Below are 20,104 nucleotides of genomic sequence, written 5' to 3' on the forward strand. Positions count from 1 at the left end.
CTATTTCCGTTGTTTTTGGTGAGGATCTTTTATTTCATGAGTACTATTTTTATATGTGATTGTTTAATAACGTTATTGGCAATTACCAATTCACTCACTAGCTCCTTGTTTGCATTGGGTATAATTTTGTTGAAAACCCCCATTATTTCTATATATTTTTTTCAGTTAAAGGAAAAATGTATGCGTTTCATTCCTCCTTTAAACATTTTTTTATGCCTATTAGACTAAACTAGCCAATCAGTGGAAGAACTGTACTTTTCTGAATGATATCCGAGAAGACATCCCTACCCTTAAAGCTTCTTTTGAGATGTACAACTCCCACCCAGACATCCGCTGGTTTGACAGACTTTTTCCCCCAAAGTAACAATTCTGTTAGTTAATCTTGGCTTCAAACTAAGACAGTAGCTTCTCTCTCTGCGGGGTGCTTAACTCTGTCAGGTGCCACACAGTAGCCTTTACCCCCCGGATGTGACTGGCTTCCTCAGTTCCTGAAACACTCTCCTCATACTCAATGTGTCAATGGCAATAGCTTGAAACAGCAAGATTCTCACTAGATGTCTTTTTCCCTTTCACACGCCCTGTTTCTCTCACTTTTTCTTTCTTTTACTCATTATCTTATTCTATTGCAGTCTCACACGCTCGGAGATTCTTTCTACTGGTCACTTTCTTCTGTATCAGTGATGTGCGATTAGTATGACATGGTTACTTTCATAATTTGGATGTACTGCATCCTTTCTTTTTCAGGATGATGGCCCTTGTGCTCGACTCAACAGAGTCTCCAATTCTTTTCCGACGACATCTATAGAACCAAGTGGGCGTTGAGGCCCAGGTCCATTCTTTTCTCTTCAAATGGCCAAGATCAGTGAGGGAGGAATCTATATTATGGCAATTTTTCCCAAAGGTGTCTGATACTTCTTGTATACTTGTCCTAGCTTGGTTTATACACTGTCATTGTCTCAGGTGTTCCCGCTGCACCCCCGTTCACCCAGCTAGTCATGTCCTCCTCCTTTGTTATATGAGTGCTCTCCCTGACTCACTCTTCATGCCCCCCTCACTTGTTGGTGGTTTTGCACCAACTTCCTGTGAGTCCAAAACTGGGCCTTTTCAAAGTGCTGCATCGTGGGTATGTTGCTTTTGCTGTTCTTTGAGGGCTCACAGTGGAGAGATTCTCCCTCTTTAGTGTGGGTTTCCCAGCGTCGAATGATTTGTGAAGTAACATTTTACACTCATTAAAGTAAGAATTGTACTGAGATTAATGAAGTCTGAATTTTCTAGCCTGTTTTTGTCACAGACTACATGCTATTTGTTGTGGATCTCAATAATATCTTGGATTTGGAGTATGTGAGTGGCACATCTGTTGATCTAGTAGTCTCAATTTTTTTAGTTGCAGTTAACCGGGTCTTCAAGTCTTGTTTCAAATATTGAACACTATTATAATTACTAAAGGCTAGATTTGAAGTCCTGCTTGGCCTCAGTGTCTAGCATAGAAATGTTCCTTTAGAGGTGTCCTGTAAGAACAGTTGGAATACACACTTAGAACGTAGTCTAACAATCACGAGTTGGATGGTGGCATGTCCCCGAAACAAGAAAGGAATTTTCTGTAGTTTAAAGGTTTGAAGAGTTTTCTATCAAATGCCCGAGCTCAGACGTTTCACCATACAAATGTACTAGAGATAAGGGTGCTGCAAGTTATTTTGCATAATGACTCCACTGTATTCTTCATTATTCTGTGTGCACAATTTGCTCGTAAGACAGCTGAGTGAGTTTGTGTTTGAGCTTTGTGAGCTGCTGTTCGTGAGGATCAAGGGCCAGATGTACTAAACACCTGGTTGCAAAAAGTGCTTGCAATTTCTTTTGACAAACCCGTCTGTGCCCTAATTAGGACAGTTGCAAAATAAGAAAACGTAGTTGTTCGAAGATTGACATCTCTGATGATTATTAATTTGGCAGGTCGCAATTTTCAAATCACTACTAAGGGCTACAGTCTCAAAGATAAAAGCCTACAGGAGTCAGCAGACCTCCATCACTGTTATTGCTTTTCAGAATTTAAAACTTTTCGTTTTTTAAATGCAGCCCCATTCCCTTATAGTAAATCGGGTTGCTTTATAAAACAAAAACGAAATTTGAAAAACTACAGTGAAACTACTTCCGCTAAATCTGCCAAAGGGGAAGTGATGCAAAAGACGCTCCTCCTCCTTTAATAATCAATTAGCACCCCAACATGGAAGTCCGTTACTAATCAATGGTTTGCAACTGTTTTTTTCGGTCAGAAATCATTGATGCATATTGTACTGAATTGCAGTTTGGAAGGGACACCCTCTTTCTGCGATTCAGTGGTAATTTCTAAATCAATTTTAGGAGTTGGAAAAACTTTATTGACTCTTAAAAGGGATATAGTATGTAGCAAATATTTAGATTTTGCCAGTTGGAGGGTTTGTGACTGCAAAAAAAAATGGTCACATCTGTCCTTTAAGGTCATCTCTTATTGCTCTGCGTCACATTTTGTTTATGATCCTTCACTCTCAAGCAGATATCTTCCTGCATGAAGGCCTTACTGTGAAGATTGGTGACTTTGGCCTGGCCACGGTGAAAACACGGTGGAGTGGGTCTCAGCAGGTGGAACAGCCCAGCGGATCAATCCTCTGGATGGTGAGTTTAGGAAAAGATTAAAATGTTAATTATTGGCCATTCATATTGCTTTCAATGTTATGGTTCTGCTCAAGAAGTATCATAGGGCAACATACCGTTCGGAATTACCTAGTTGCTACTGATGATTGTAGCACTTCTAAATTAATTATTAAGACACCATGCCCTTTCTCACCCAGTCCTGAATCTTGCGTAAGTAATAGGATGTGTACCGCCTCCACAGCATGCCCGGTTCTAGATGTATTACTGTATTAAACCAGAAAGTACCTCTTTTCAGAATGGGCCTAGTTGTAAAGTAAATATTGAGAAGCACACAGCTTTGTTTCCTGGTTATAATGGTTCACTTAGTCTTGGGATGTCCGCTTTGTCTCTACCATGACCCTGTTTAGCATAACTACTATACTGCCCATCTCTTCCCTCCATATTTAATTGCGGGTTTATATAGCGCTAGGAATCGACTCCCGGAGGAGTATCTCCACGCTTCAACCGCTGGGGAACCCGTCCTGGCTCACCCTGAGAGATGGTCCCTGATGGGTATCTCTAAGGTGCGACCAAGCATCCCCGGCGGTCTGGGGGGGCCGTTGTGAAGATGAGGCAAGCTGATGCCCAGAGTTGCCGAGTGTGGTTTCTGACTAGAGTAGGCACCGAGGCGAGAATTATCGAGTCCGCTGACCCTGGTCCATGACCCTGTCGCGTCGGGAATCGAACCCTGGTCCCGGGCCGTTCTCTGCTTACGGGTCTGACGCCTCTAACCAGTGAGCCACACTACATATACTCATATACTCTAGGTAAAGTTAAATTAGTGGATGACAACTCTTTGCCAACTTGCCTTGGTTCTAGAAAACTTTGGGATGCCCCACTCCCTTGTCCCCTCCTGCTTAAACTGACTTGAGGAAACTACCTAGCCCCAGAAGCACCATAGCTCCAGGCCCTTCTCTCTCTTAGATGCAACTGCCTGAGTCCTTAGGAAACTCTCCTCTTCCTGGACCAGCCTCTTAGGGGGGAGTCTCGGCTTGGTTAATCTTCTCTAAAGTGGGGGTCTCGCGGTCAGCTAGCTCCATCAGTTTCATCGTCTGACAGAGGCTCTCTGTCTTTCCACTTGTCCTCCATGAACACCTTGAAGAGTGGCCACCAACCTCCACATTGAGGAGGAGACCCTAAATGGATAGTTTTTTGTTCCAGTACTGAAAGTAATATTGGGTCATTCTGAACAACCTCAATTAGGAGAAAGACGTCCAAGGACCTTAAACATCACTAGTGCACAGTGTCTTGCTCCTCAAGTTCTGCTGTATCACTCTGGTCCTGTTTTTCTATGCTTTTTTCATTCATCCCTGTATGAGTGGACCACTCATGTGTAGACCCGAATGGGCAGTACCGGCAAGTTGAGGGATCTTTTGTGTCCTAAGCAGTCTAAGCCATCCGAGGTAATGCGTCCTCCAAATGTAACTATACCTTTGATGCTTGGGCTATGTTTTTTAATACAGATTCTCTAATCCCTCTGACAACCCCCTCTTAATCATCCTTGCTTTCTAATAGATGAACAACATCACATGGTAATCCTTCTACGCTCATTAGCAAGACCCAGTTACTCCTTTGTCTCCCCTAGCTAGTCTAGTAGTTTATCTGCCCCTTCTGTGGTGGGAGCTGGTAATTGAGACTAATTGGTTTCTCCCGGTGTTGCTCTTCCTTTCTCTTGGACTGACAGCAGTTGTTTCTGTATTTGGATGCAACCCTGTACCGTTGATAATATCACAGAGTGCTTCTGAGAACACATTGGGGTAAAATGTCACTTCAGTTACAAACTTGGAACATAGATGTGCTTGCTCCCGGTGTGTTATCTTTTAAAAGAGTACTGGTTCCGCAAGTGTTACTCAGTGGGTCCCCTTGTATGTGCAGTCAACCCTGTCCTTAAGGTAGATGGTCCTCTAATTTCTGACGTAGTTCGCCCTCCCATCTCTGGCAAATTATTTTTCTTCACGGCGGTCAATTTGGGATGCACTGATATACTAGACCGAAAACATTTGTCAGTATACTAAGAAGTGCGGGGACATTTATATTAGCCATGTTACTTGCATTTCAAAAGCCAAGGCCAAATTTATGGCATTTCTCACCCAATGTTACTGGGTAACCATCTTGCTAAAGTTGATTGCATTCTTCCACTTTCAGGGAAGTTGTTCCTTAAAACATCTAATTGTGCATCCCTACCATAACCAACAACAAACTTTACCTAAGAGTATGACTCTGCCCCGGTAAAAAAAACTCCTATTTTCTTTTACAAATCCCTTCTGATCCAGGTGGAGAATGTTATTTGCCACCGCTCCCAATCTATTTGCTAACACCGAAGCAAAAATGTTGTAATCTGTGTTAAGGATTGAAATCGGTCTATATGACCCACAGTTGGTTGCTGGTTTGCCTGGCTTTAGAATCAAAGTTATAGAGGCCCTGTGAGAAGTTGGCCTGATATATAATGTTCACTATTCTAGTGAGCACTTTGTATCAGTCCAAACAACCCACATTGGTGAGCAGAGGTTGGGATTTGAGCTTGCTGTTGTTTTACCACACATATCCTAAGAATATCTTGTGAAAGATCACATAAGTACTAAAGGTACATATAACTTAACTTAGAATACTCAGAGTTCTACGGAACCAGCTGTTGTAGCTCCTAGGGCCTAGCACACCCTAAACTACAACTCTAGCAAGGGATCAGTAGGTAAACATATAGTGTAGGTAAGTGCACCACTTACACCTCACTAGAAAAGCATGTCTACCCAGGGAGAGTCCTCAGGGACACCTCTTGTGGTGATTGACCCTCCACAGGCCAGCTCAAGATATGCAGCTCTCAATTTCCAGGAGTTGAGACACTTGTGTACCTCCAGGAAATTGAAACAGGGGGCTAACCCCACCACTCCCTTCCTGTTGGATCTCTTAGAGACCTATGATGCTAGTAAAGCATCTCAGGGAGAGGGGAATATGCCAGCCTTAGAGGGGCACCTTGGTGATCCAGACCTCCACAACACTGTAAATGCAGTTGAGGAGGAGGACCCTGAGGAGCTCTCTGGGGATGAGGTAGACAAAGGTCTTGAGGTAGTCAGAAGGCTAACTAGGGCCAACATAGACTTGCTTGGGCTAGGATCTGGGGGACCCCCAGTACTGACCCTAAGTAGGCCTAACCTTGGAGTTAGGAGAGATAGATCTCTTTCTAGGGACTCCAATAGATCTCTGCACTCTAATGCCTCTTCTCAGAGGAGAAGGAACTCTCCCCAGAGGAGATTGACTTCCCCTCAGAGACTGGAGCATGAAGCTAGGATGAGACAGGCTACTCTGAGGATTGAAAGGGAAGAACTTGCCCTGGCCAAAGAAAAGCTTGCCTTTGCTAGAGAGCAGCAGATGAGTGGGTTAGCTCCCACTGGTGGCAGCAATCTCCCAAGAGATAGAGAGAAGGGTTTAGATACTAAACACCTGACTAAGATAGTGCCCCCCTTTAAGCAAGGGGATGACATCCAGAAATGGATGGCTGCTTTGGAGAGGGCCTGCACTGTGCAGTGCATTCCCCAAAGTCAGTGGGCAGCTATACTGTGGCTCTCCTTTGATGGTAAAGGTAGAGATAAGCTCCTCACTACTAGAGTTGAGGAGGCTAACAATTACCAGGTCCTGAAAAATGCACTGGTTGATAGGTTTGGCTTAACCACTGAGCAGTACAGGTTGCTGTTCAGAGACACCCAGAAAACTCAGTCTCAGGACTGGTCTGACTTTGTTGATTGTGCCACTAAGGCTTTGGAAGGCTGGCTACTGGGTAGCAAGGTTACTGACTTCACAGGATTGTATAATCTTATTATGAGAGAGCAAGTCTTAAATAATTGTCAGAACCAGTTATTACACCAGCACCTGGTAGACTCTGATCTGACCTCTCCACAAGAATTGGGTAAGAGGGCAGACAAATGGGTCAGAACCAGGATTAGGCCCAAGAACCAAGGTGGTGACCAGAAAAAGGAATCAACCAAGCCTCAAGAGAAGGGTGGGAATAAATCTCCAGATCAAACCACATCAGGGCCCCAAAAATCCTCTGAGGGGGGTGGGTCCCAGAATCCTTCTAATAACCAGAAGAAACCTTATTGTTATCCCTGTAAACAGGTGGGTCATTTGAAAACTGACAGCAGTTGCCCAAAGAATAACAATAAGGAGAACATACCCCCAAGTAACATTCCCAAACCTCCTGTTACTACTAGTAGTAATCCCCCAGGTGGTGGGAGTGCCCCCAAGAATTTGGGTGCATTTACTTTGGGAGTTCCTGGGGACTCTGGCCTAACCAGGTCCCCAAACTTAGATACTCTTGTCTGTGAGACTGGCATGGGGTTTGCCAACTTCACAACTTGTCCCAACACTTTGGGCAAGTACAGACAGGAGCCCCTCATCAATGGTATAAAAGTTGAGGCCTATAGAGATAGGAGGGGCTAGCATCACTATGGTGACTGAGAGTCTAGTCCCCTCAAGGCAACTTTTACCTGGTGCCACATACCAGGTGACCAATATTGATGGAGTACAGAGAGATCATCCCATGGCAGTGGTCAATCTCAGCTGGGGAGGTGTCACTGGCCACAAGAGAGTGGCAGTGTCACCAAACTTGCCTGTAGATTGCCTACTGGGGAATGATTTAGAGCTCTCAGCCTGGGCTGAAGTAGAGCAAGAAACCCATTTTAAAATGGTAAACATCCATGGTAAGGTTAGTGGGGCAGTGATAGCCACAGCCCCAGTCCAAGATGTCCTCCCTGAACAGGTCAGGAGGGCTGTGCCAGTCACAGCCCAATCTCAGACAACTTCCTTCCCAGAACAGGTTGTCGAGGCTGTGATGGTCACAGCCCACACCCAAACTGAGCCCCCTCCTGAAAAGGTTGGGAGAGTTGTGATGGCCACAGCTCAAACTCAGACAGATGATAGTGTTGTGAAGCCTGAAACTATGGATCACTCCACTCAGACAGAGAGCATTGAGGAGGAAGAGAAATCTCCCTCCCACCAGACTTTAGGAAAGGGTCAGCCTCCTCAGGGAACTGATCTGACCCCTTGTGAAGAAACAGCCACAGAGGTAGTCAGGCCTAGCCTGGCAGAACCCCTGATGTCAGTGGACCCTTCCAAGGTGGGACCCAGTCTGGAGCAGGTATCCTGCCCCTCTCTACCCTGCCTCAGTCAGCCCAGGGCTGTAGAGGTCAGGGAGGCCAGTGTTGGACCCCAAAGGGCCCCCTGTCCAAAAGAATTCCCCAATCAGCAGATTAAGGGCACTGAAGCTAGTAGTCCTAGCCAAGTGAAAATAAAATCAACTCCTGAGGGATCCCCCTTAAATTTAGTTAGGGACCTCCCACAGATGGACACTGTTGGGCACAGCCAAACCTGGGACCTGAGGGCCCCAAACCTGACCTGTCCCTCCAGTAAGCCAAACAGAGGGACCCAACCTCCAGCTGTAGGTAGCCAGAGGTTGACCCTGAGAGCCCAAAACAACTCAGTCTTGGAAAGAAAGGCCTCTATGGTGGAAAATGATTGGAGGAAGCTGAGCCCAAAATTAGTGGAGCCTCACTTCAGTACTCCATTTCAGCACCAGTCTTTTCCTTTGCCAAAACACACCACAGGTAGAGATTCCCTATGGTGGAGACCCTCAGATACCCTTAGGATGAGGGATTGCTTAGTGGACCATGAGATAGGGGGTAACCATGCCAGTGCTGGTACTTCCTTATATGGCCACTCAGGCAATATAGGCTTACCTGGCAAGGATAGCCTTATCTCCTTTCGTTTGGGGGGGGGTTATAAAAATACTTAAGTTAGCACAGTATATACAAATGCCCGAGGGGCACGGGAAACCATATACTCAAAAAGTGGAATGCGAAACTACTAGCAGGTAAGTACAGTACTAATAGGCTTTGGAATCGCTAGGACTTGACTGTAGAATCGTTAGATTACTTCTAGGAGGCCCAGGGGACTCGGGTGCAGAGTGTGCACTCTCACGCGGGATGCGGGACAAAGTCTATGATAGCTAGTAAAGGTAAAGTTAGTGTTCACGGGCGAACCCGACCTGGTAGGAAGAAACGACAGTGGATCCTGACCCTGGGATAGTGAGGCTATGCTGGGGCGCCGAAATGCCGAAGTTACCTAGCCCAGGGGCTGCAGCTGCATATGTCTCAAAAGACGTCGGGAATCCTCGTAGACGAACCAGGAGCCTGGAAGAAAGATGCTGGCAGGCGACCAGTGAAGAGAGTTCGAAGTGATCCAAGCCTGGATCTTGAAGATGGATGACACCTGAAAGCAGAGGGGGCCAAGTTCGTGACTACTAGCCAGTAGTCAGGGGCACCAGGAGGGCACCGGAGGGTAGTCACCTCGACTAGGTGAGGGGGCGACGCTGTGCTCTGCAGATCTCACGGACCAGGAGGCGTTGTCGGCGACCAGGATGGAGGGGCGAGCTGTCCCACGATGGATGAAGCTGTCGGCGTCGAAGGACCCAGGATTGGGCAACAAAGCCTTGGCTAATTCAAGCCCACGCGGTGGACTCAAAATGGCGTCTTGAGTGGACCAGGAGGGTCCGGGGTGCTCCTCTTCTGGAAGGGAGCAAGAACCAGTCTGGAGCAACCAGACCAGCAGCAGTGATGTCGTCGGGCGTCGTTCAGAAGGCCACAAGCCAGCGGGCTAGTAGCCAAACAACGCGGTGAGCAGCAAAAAGCAGAAGGGCCCCACGCCGATCGTGGAGATGCTGGGGGGCTGATCTTCGGTGCTGGAGCTGCTCAGGGTCGGGGCTTCTCGGACCCCAAAGCACTCACCAGTAGATTACCCGGCGGGCTTGCTGTGAAGAAGTCGTGCAGTCTTGGCAATAGTCGGTCCCTTGAGGTCTCGTCGCACTCACGGTTCTCAGCTTGGCTGTAGAGGTGAGTAGAGGTCGGAGGTGCCAGGGAAGCCGGGTCTTGTCGAGCTGGACAGTCGGATTCCGGAGGAAGGACTTGCAGCAGACCGCAGTGTTCTTGAGGTGGTGCCTGCGGATGCAGGGTGACTACTCCTTAGTCACAAGGGAGAATCTTGAAGAAGAAATCTTGATGTCCTTTCGTAGAAAGTCGTGTCTTGATTCCAAAGATGATCTAATTTGGAAGGGGGCCAGTTCCTACCTTTATCTGGGAAAAGGGGGCTGGCACGCGAGTAAGTCCTGCCCTATGGGTGGGACCAGGAGGGGGGTGGTTACACCCCTCTCCTTTGGCGGGCTTTCCCCAGGCCAGGGGCTGGAGTGCCCCTGGAACTGGTTTCAGCCGGCCTATGCACAGTGAGCACCGGGGTGCCACTTGCAGTCACCTTCCTCTGTAGCCCTGCCTACCTGGAATACACAAAACCCTGTCTGGGACGGTGCTGGCACCGCCCCTGGCAGGAAACCCTTTGTCCTTGCCTCCTGCTCTGGGAGGACTCCCAGCAGCAGGAGGGCAGACTTGTGTCTCGGTGGCAGCATCCATTTTGTGGATGCTAAGGCTCTGTCTGACTTTAACCGGGGTTACAGGTTACATACATGTCGTGTCCCTCTAGAAGGGTGGAATGCTAACCCCGTCGCCAGAATTGGCGAGGGGTTAGTATTCCAATTCGTATGACACCTTACTCGACATGTTTTGATAAAGCGATACCAGAGTTGGCATATAACCGCGAGGATTATAATGCACTTAAGAGTATATGGTATGCGATATCATGGAAACGGCTAAGGGATGGATCCCGAAAGCCGCAGACAGGCCCAGCTCATGCCAGAGCACTATTTCACACGATTCCAAGCACTCTGCCTTCAGGATTGTCAAGGCCTGCCATAGGAGTGACTGATAGGAGATCTGTGTGTCCATTTTTAGGGTTAGATATAGGTATACTATATCTAAAGCAAAGGGTGAGTACACCACCTTGCCCCAGCTGTCAAGCAGCCAGTTGTGTCAGATTTGGATGGCCAGCCAGGGGTGGCATAATACATGCTGCAGCCCCTGGTAGGCCCTGGGTACACCTATGCCCTGGGTACCTAAGGTACACTGTACAGGGACTGATAAGGTGACTCGGTATCCAATTTAGATATGTACCTAAGGTACATGGAATCCATTTTACAGAGAGAGCAGTAGGCCTGGGGTCCTGATTAGCAGGGCCCCAGGTCAACTAAGTCAGAAAACCAGCAAAACACCAGGCAAAAAGTTGGGGGCAACCATAGTCAGGGATCTACCTTCCTACAGGCCCTATCCCAAGAAGTGGGGGGCAACGCTCCGTCCAGCAGGATATTATTAAACAGGTCCGTTAGAAAGGGAAGAATTGCTGAACAGATTACTTTATAGATTTCAGATGGTAATCCGTCCGGCCCTGAAGCCCTACCTTTTTTGCTATTAAGAACGGCCGAACGTACTTCCTCCAATGAAAAAGGGCACTCCAGAGCATTTCTTTGTTCTGGTGATAGAGCTGGAAGGGAAATCCCAGACAACCATTCCATTGCTTGATTTGGTTGTACATTCTTGTCCTCACGATATATTTCGCTAAAAAAGCTCCTAAAAGCCCACTAATTCCCTCATCGGTAGAATGTGTTACTCCATCCTTACTAATGGAACTGATGTTATTTCGGACTCTGTCTGTCTTTGCCTTCCAGGCCAGGAGCTTACCCGCGCCTTCCCCGTATTCAAAGTGGGCTAATTTGCTGGACTCCCATCTCTCTAGGACCCGTGCATTCAAAACTGAGGAAAGATCTCCTTTTAAGACTGTTAGCTTATTCTGCAAGTCCTCTAATATGGCCCCTGATGCTACTTGGAACCTGTCGATTTGTGTTTGAACTCCCTCAATCTCCAATTCGAGCGAAGTTACTGATTCCCTATACAACTTGTTTTTATATGCGGTTTTGTTGGTTAAATACCCCCTTAATGTGGATTTAAACGCGTCCCAAGTGATGCCAGGAGGGGCAGATCCCTGATTAATCTCCCAAAAAAAATTAACTTCCTGATTTAATGCCTCTATAATATCAGATGAGGCAAGGATTGTTCTATCGAAGGACCAGTTTCTTACAGAGGCCCTGGACGTAACCTCTAACTCAAGAAGGATGGCTGTATGGTCAGAAAGATGGAAAGGTAAATGACACACTGATTTAACCTGTTTAACCAAAATATGGCTAATCAAAATAAAATCAATACGAGACTGGTGGTGAAATTTATAATTCCTGAAAGTGACCCCCTTTTGAGATCCATGAAGTGTCCTCCATATATCATTATAGTGTAGTGTTTTCATAGTATCTAACAAAAAAGGTCCTAGTTTTAGATAAAGTTTTGGCCCTATTGGAGGCGCTAGAGGGCGCACTAGCTAATGGCCGCACTCTAGTGAGGCTCTGGCTGCCTGGCCAGCAAGATCCTGAAATTATCCTGATATCCTGCGACTAGACGCCCAATCCTTGCAGTGTCGGTGACCCACCTCGAGATACTGCTCCGGTCCAATTCTGGGAGCGATCCGACCTCGAATGCCTGAGTTACGGGGCTGTAAGTCTGGACCGGCGGGTGCTGCTACGGAGCGCAGCTGAGGTGCCCGGATACCGACCCACGCGAGGCCGCGGCTCTCCACGAGGCGGCTAGGCCTAGGGATCGAGAGGCCTGATTTCCTGGAGACGGGTGCTGCTGGGAGCCCTCGAGCGACATCGGAGGTGAGTCTCTCCCCCTGCGAAGCCACCGCAGTGTGCGGAGAGGCGCCGAGCTCCCCTGGTGGACCACAGAGGGTCAGAGGGACCTACGCGTCGCACGCCTCTCGCTGCCGAGCGAGGCGGACATCTTCCCGGCCTTACCCCCCGTGACCCCGCAGCTACCTCTGGACGCCTGGGAGCTGGGGCTTCAGACACCACGGCGGACACACGGAGGGCATAGGGATCACCCAGCCTACGGGTACTGCCCTGCACATTTGGCGCGCTGACTCCCTGCTGTGCCCGGCGGCCTACCACTATCCCACGCAGACTCTCCCTATGCTCCGGACCGAGGGGACTGCTGCAGCCTCCCACCACCTCACCCTTAGCAGCTACACCGGTGCGGGGGCTCTGGGGGCAGGAGACAGCCTGTGACACTTCGTGCCTAGGGTGGGAGATATCGCCCTAGACAAGATTGCTGCTTGGGGAGCCATCTGGCTGCGCAAACTGAGCTGGGAGCAGCGGGCACGCACACTAGGGCCAGTCGCGGTGCCTGGGGGGGTGCTCACAATCGCGACACGATGGGCAAAAATGACATTAAACAGCCCAAGCTCTCTTTTGAATCGGCGGCTGCTAGAAAACCACTGCGCAGCATGGCGGGGACCAGTGGAGCCCCGGGACCTTCGGGCGCTGAGCCCCCCTCTGCCCCCCTGGCCCCGGAGCTCAAGCTGATGATGGAGGAAATGCGGCAGGGCTTCGCTACGATAGTTGACAAGGTCGACCGATTATCGTCCAGAATGGATGGGATTGCGCAGAAACTGGAGGTCCACGAGGAGCGACTGGGGGAGGCAGAGAGACGCATCTCTACCACGGAGGACACGACCGCTGCCCACGACACACGCCTGACTAGAATGGATAACATCCTGAGGGTAATAGCGGCGAAGAACGAGGAGTTAGAGGCGAGGAGCAGACGCAACAACATACGCGTCACGGGGATTCCGGAATCCACCAACACGGGGCGCATGGAAGACTACGTGGAGCGCATCCTCCTCACGGCAGTGGGTAAGGAGGCCTTTTCCAGCCAATTTATTGTAGAGCGGGCGCATCGCACCCTGGGCCCGATCCCCAAGCCAGGAATGCAGCCGCGGCCCATCATTGCCCGGTTGCTTAATTACCGGGACCGCGACGCGGCGCTGCGTGCAGCCCGCACGACCCGGAACCTAACTTATGACGGAGTACAGTTCTCCCTATATCCGGACTTTACACCGATGGTGCAGGACCAGCGGAGGAAATTCCTCGATGTAAAGAAAAAACTGCGGGACATGCAGGTTGATTATGCGCTTCTGTACCCGGCGCGACTCCGGGTGACCCACCAGGGCAAACAACACTTTTTTACAAATCCGCAGCAGGCCGAGGACTATGTCAAGCGGCTGCGTAACACCAGAAGGGACCGGCGAAACGAGGATGGAGATGGGGCAGACGACAATCCTGCCGAACACGTGGAACCCTAGCTATGTCCTTATGAACAGCTGATGAATGACGCCAAATTCTGGAATGGAGATTTGAGTTGCCTGCTGCCGGTGTGGAGACCTCGAACTGCCGGTGGGGACTTGACTGTTGGTTCTGCTGTGTCGATGGTCACAGGCGGGCGACAGCTGCCTTTGAATGTGCCTGCCCCTCTGCTGGAGTTGATCTGAGACTGGACGAACTGAGGGCAGCGGTGAGACTGGAATGAGCAGCGGTTGCTCCTGGGAAGATCCTCCTGGCTTTTCTTTTTTTTTTTTTTTTTTTTGGTGATTTCTACGGCATGAGGGGGTGAGGTGCGAGACACTGACTTGATATGTGGGTGCTAGCCTGCAGGGGTAACATATGCCAGGCATCACCCCACCTTCTCTGTCTTCTCCGTATGGCGCATGCGGGTCGAGGGGGGAGTGTTGGGGTGCTGGAGTGCATTCCTCTAGTGTCCTTAGAGGGGGATTCCCCAAATGGTTTTTCTAATGTTCTTGGGTGTTGGGGTCGGGGAGGGGGGTGGGGATGTGATACTGGCAAGATTGGGTTGCTTCAGTGGGTGGGGGGGGAGCTGGAGAACGGGAGCTGAACAGTTGTGCATTGGGGGAGGACTGGGACATGGATGTTGGGGTGCAAGTTGTTGTTGAAAGTAGAAATGTTGTTGCGTATGACATACTTGACAAGTGTGCGGATACTGGAATTCGTATGTGTGAACAGCTGGATGTTTGTATGAGGAGATTGTTCTGGACAGCGGAGAGCATTGCATCGGGTGCATGTCGACCGAGGGCTACAGCATTGGCCGAGTGCTTCTATCAGGGATATGATGTCGAACACAGGTGATGATACGTCGAATACTGTCTCTATAATGTCCTGGAATGTTCGTGGCCTTAACAACCCCCGCAAATGTAGGAATGTTCTAGCTTATTTAGATCGGCACCATGTGCAGATAGCGATGCTCCAGGAAACCCACCTTAACCCGAATGGTGTCCCTAAGTTTGCAAGCGGCTGGGCGAATGTGAGAGTGTTTTCCTCCTACTCCACGTACTCTAGGGGTACTGTTATCCTAATCAACAAACAACTGGCGTTTCAAAAGCTGGGTGAACGGGTGGACAAGGAGGGGAGATACGTCATTCTTTGGGGGAGATTGGGCACGGATGTGATAATACTTGTGAACAGCTATGCACCTAATGTGGACACTCCTGGTTTTTTTTTGTCGCTGTGGGGCCATGTACTGGAAATTGAGGCCACTCACATTCTCTGGGGGGGAGACTTCAACCTATCGCTATGTCCTATGGCGGATAGATCGGACGGTAGCATACAATACAACACAAACGCCAGGGATACACTTCGGGGCATACTGACAGAGGCTGGACTAGTGGATAGCTGGAGGCACACGCACCCGACGATTAGGGAAGGTACACATTTTACAGCACATGCACGCTCGTGGGCGCGGATCGATTACTGCTTTGTCTCTCGGGGTCTCGCTGGGGGAGTCATTCGGGTGAAACATCTGCCTCGTACCTACTCGGACCATTGTCCTATCTTGGCAGTCTTGGAAATGCCGGGGTATGCTAGGGTGCGTCCGCCGTGGCGGCTCTTTCCCTCGGCCTTGCTAGACCCTGTCTTCAGACAAGAATTGGGGGAGGAAATTGAAGCCTTTTTTCCGAGAAACAATGGATCGGTCGACAAGGTCGAAACGATCTGGGAAGCCTTTAAGGTGACAGTAAGGGGGATCACGATCTCTAAAAGTTGCGGTATTCTGAGGGATATTGTACGCACGCTACATAAACTTGAGGCAGAGCTTAAGGTGCTGGAGGCAATGATGGTTGATGACCCCTGCCCTGATCTCGCGGGGAAATTCAGGACACTACTGTCAACCTATGAGGAAGAAGCGGCCAGGGAATCGAAGTTCCGGGGCAAGTACTGGACGGCTAGGTGCTACTGTGAGGGGGATCGGCCGGGGAAGGTGCTGGCTGCTCTCACGAGGCACCAGCGCTTTGCCACCCATATCCTGGAAATCTCTGATGGGGAGGGTAGGACACACCAGGATTCCTTAGGAATTCAAAATACCTTCCTACGGCACTACCGGCGTCTCTATTCCACGCAGCAGGCAGGTGAGGTGGATTTCGGTACTTTCCTGGACGACATTGCACTCTGTTGGCTCAGCGACAGCGACAGGGCGTTCTTGGGGTGCCCGTTCGAACTGGACGAGATCAGGCAGGCGATCATGTCCCTTAGCAATGGCAAGGCGACGGGGCTAGATGGCCTACCGGCCGAATTTTATAAATGTTATATCGACATCATGGCGCCGGTATTGAAAGAAGTTTTCGAGGACTTGCTCGAGGTAGGGATACTACCGGGCTCCATGAGGGAGGTGGCGATCACATCGCTCCTGAAGCCAGGGAAGGATCCGAAGGACACAGATGCCTATCGCCCCCTGTCGCTACTAAACTGCGACGCAAAGATCCTTGCTAAAGTGCTGGCGACTAGGTTGTCCCTACTTATGAACACCTTGGTGCTGCCGGACCAATCTGGCTTTGTCCCGGGGAGAGCTACATCCCATAACCTGCGTACACTGTTTTCCCTCATACCCACTATATCACCTGACTTGCCGATAGCTGCTGTGTTCCTGGACGCCACCAAAGCGTTCGATTCGGTGGAGTGGGGTTACTTACTAGCTATACTGAACAGAATGGGGTTCCCCCAGATCTTTGTTGCCTGGGTGAAACTGCTCTACACCTCGCCGGTCGCTAGGGTCGTCGTCAATGGGGCGCTCTCGCCACAGATGCCGATCACGAGAGGAACTAGGCAGGGTTGCCCCCTGTCACCCCTGCTGTTCGCCCTAGCGATAGAACCACTAGCTTGTAGAGTGCGACAGTTGCACAAGGCCAGTGCCTTTAATTGTCATCAGCGACAGATAAGTATCTCACTCTATGCGGATGACGTTACTCTGTACGTGCGTCACCCACAGGATCACCTTAATTCGCTACTGAGGGAGTTCGTGGCGTTTGGTGGCATATCTGGGGTACATATAAACTGGAAGAAGTCGCAATTCTTCCCCCTCACTGCATCGGTGGCCAGGTTTCCGCTGGATTACCCCCTGGAATGGTGCAGCTCTGACCTACGTTACCTGGGCATAGAGGTGTCGCTCGATAAAGACGAAACTATCCGGTCAAATTACGGGGTGGCTATCTCGCAGTTAACGGATAATGTGTCCCGCTGGCGGGCCCTGCCGATCTCAATGGCGGGAAGGGCTTCCCTGATTAAGATGGTCATCCTCCCACGGTTCTTATATCTATTCCAAAACATTCCCTACTATCCGGGGGCCTATTTTTTTAAACGGCTCCGTTCTGAGCTTCTGCGCCTTTTCTGGGGTGGAAAGCAGCCGCGCCTAAGCTGGAGGGTCTTGACGCAGCCATACGATAAGGGCGGATTCGATGTGCCCGACATGGAATTATACTTTCTTAGTGCTCAGGCTCAACACTCATACTACTGGGTACACCCCGCTCCCTTCATGCCGCAGGTCGCTGCTGAGGACTGGGTCGTACATCCGCTCCCGCTTAGAGGCATGTTGATGGGACTGATTGGGGATATTGAGACGCCTGCTACCACTGTAACTTGCACTATCGATGCCTGGCGGAGAGTGACTAAAATACTGGACGCCCCCATGCTTTATTCCCCGGCACTGCCCCTTGCATACCACCCGAAACTTTCGCTTCTACTGGAAAACGGATTCCAATCCATGTGCAGATGCGTGCGCCTTAGTACATGGGGTGACCTATTTCAGGACGGAACGTTCCGCACTAAGGAACAGTTATTCCAGAATGCTCCCCCGACACCTATGGAGGCGTTTTACTACATCAGGCTCCGGCAGGGTATGCGGGACATACTCCCCAACTTCCCGGACGAACCTGGGACGGTACTACCATTGCATGTCATGCTCATATCGGATGGCAAGCACCTAGTGTCTAAACTATATGCCGCCATACGTGGGCAGCGCCCGCTGATGCTGCCGAAGGCTCGGACTAACTGGGACGCTGAGCTGCCCTCGGCAATCACAGATGAGCAGTGGAGCTATTGCTGCTCTGTCACGGCCAGGATTTCCTCCAGCTGCCGGCTGAAAATTATTCATTATAAGTTTGTGCAACGCTACTATTATACCCCAGTCAGGAAACTTCGGTTTCGTCTTTCGGAGGATGATAGGTGTGCTAGATGCCGGGCGAGCGGCGCGGATTTCCTTCATCTGGCCTGGGAATGTGGAGCCATACAAACGTATTGGGAACAGGTACACGCCGCACTCCAGATAATGATTGATGGCCCATTGCCCATGGAGCCAATAGTGATGCTGCTAGGTTATACCAAACATGTGCCCAAGCCGGACCGCAAATTTGTTGACCTTGCGTTGCTCCTTGCTAAGCGGAGGATAGCTTGTAGGTGGGGTAGGGGGAGGGCGCCAAAATTTAAGGAGTGGCTCGACGACCTCACATACTGCCAGGACCAACACGGCGTGTATGCAGAACTGTTGCCTGCCCGTTGCAAGCCTAGCGATTTTTGGTCTCCCTTGCAGATATACTTGCTGTCCCAGGCGACACTTAGCGACTCCTCTGGAGATGACGAACCGGTCCCGGGCCTATGAGCTTATTGATATTGTGTATTGCACTCACCATGCCACTACACACATTGTGGGAGGACATTCACACCGACTACCGTGCGGCGGATGGCCGTGTCAGCTGGGAAACCTCTGGTGGTATAGGAGCTGGGAACACCCGAAGGCCTTGTAACATTGTTTAAGGGTGGGGCCTCTCACACTCTTTCATTGCTTGGGATACAGATGGTAAACACACACACTGATTGCCACACATGGTCACCTCTGCAGTCGACACTTGAGAAAGAGGGCCGATTTGCACGGCTTGGCTCTGTGATATGACCCGGACGTCTCCACGCTCGGCATTGGATGCACTGCCTGGCGTGGATACACACACTTGAGGTACGTATGGGGCACCGCATCACATTGGGACATAGCCGGCTGACAGGACCGATCGCAGGTGGTGGGGGATTGATGGAAAGGGCTGATACCGCCACATCAGACCTGTTCTCATGCCTAAATACAGACGTGGGGGAGAATTCTTCATCCTACGTACCCCCTTTACTATGGAGGGGGGGTTGTTCCTTGTGTTCTGACATCCCATTTGTGTACACATGGCACTATGTCTATATTGTATTGGGCCATACGAAGCTGTTATCCCTCTCTTGATGGTACCGTTTTGATTGCTGTATTGGATTGCAGATGCTGTCACTGTCATGTTATGCTGTGTTGAACGTAACTAATAAAAAAAGGTTTAATAAAAAATAAAAAAAATTAAAAAAAAGTTTTGGCCCTATTGGAAGGCGATTTATCCAACAGAGGGTCAAGAACCACGTTATAATCACCTGCCAAGATGACCGGCTCTGGAAACAGGTAAAATTGTGAAAAAAGTGTAACCAGAACTGATGGATCATCCTGATTCGGGCCATAGTAACCTACTATAGTAAATGGCGAACGTGAGATAATAACTGAGGCTATGGCCCAACGGCCGTATGGGTCCACCTGCTTAGAAACCAACCTCGCCCTGATAGATTTTTTAAAAAGAATGGCCACTCCCCTAATATGTGATGATTGTGATGTGACAACCCCGAAGTCTATCCACCTATTCTTACCCAACAAATTTAGTATTTCAGCTTCTGCCAAATGCGTCTCCTGGAGCACTATTATTTGCGCTGCCGAGTCTCGTAGGTATTGCATTATATTATTTCTTCTTGGACAAGTTTGAAGACCATTAGTGTTCCAGGACAGAATTTGGAGTTTATTCATTGTAATAAAGTTCCCACTCGAGCAAAAAAATCCCAAGAACCAAGGACCAATCTTGCCATACTCCCGTACATAAGTTATGTAATAGCTTACACCTGTTTTTCATCTCTCAAAGATGTATTAAAGGACGTTTTAGAGGACAATTTTTAATTTTTCCACCCCCCCTGACCCCCCTCCCACTCCCAACCTCCCCTCGGGAAACCCCCACTCTATCTATCTGGAAACAACCAGAGAGATAGCACCCTGCTATGGACTCCCGCAAAAACCAACGAGAAACCCCCGGGGACAAAAATCAAAAGAAGGGATCAACAAGACAAGAGAAAGAAAAGAAAAAAAGGAAATAGTCAAGAGCCCTCATGCATAGCTCTCTATGCTAAGTGAGATTAACTAGGCGATAAGCCTTTTCTTATTTTGTTTCTTTTTTCTTCTTGTCTCCCCCTTCCCTCCCACTTTTTTTTTTAAGATTATATATA

General features: G+C 49.4%; 1 protein-coding gene across 2 annotated transcripts in view; it reads left to right on the forward strand.

Annotated features, from left to right (window-relative positions):
• ARAF (A-Raf proto-oncogene, serine/threonine kinase) overlaps positions 1 to 20,104 on the forward strand; it is a 198,251-nt gene that overhangs the window by 114,235 nt on the left and 63,912 nt on the right. For both annotated transcript variants that reach the window (XM_078664774.1, XM_078664773.1), the window contains exon 13: positions 2,531 to 2,649. In XM_078664774.1, coding sequence (XP_078520900.1) covers positions 2,531 to 2,649 — 119 coding nt within the window. The remainder of the gene's footprint in view (positions 1 to 2,530; positions 2,650 to 20,104) is intronic.

This window comes from Lissotriton helveticus, chromosome 10, assembly GCF_964261635.1.
Source record: "Lissotriton helveticus chromosome 10, aLisHel1.1, whole genome shotgun sequence".
NCBI lineage: Eukaryota > Metazoa > Chordata > Amphibia > Caudata > Salamandridae > Lissotriton > Lissotriton helveticus.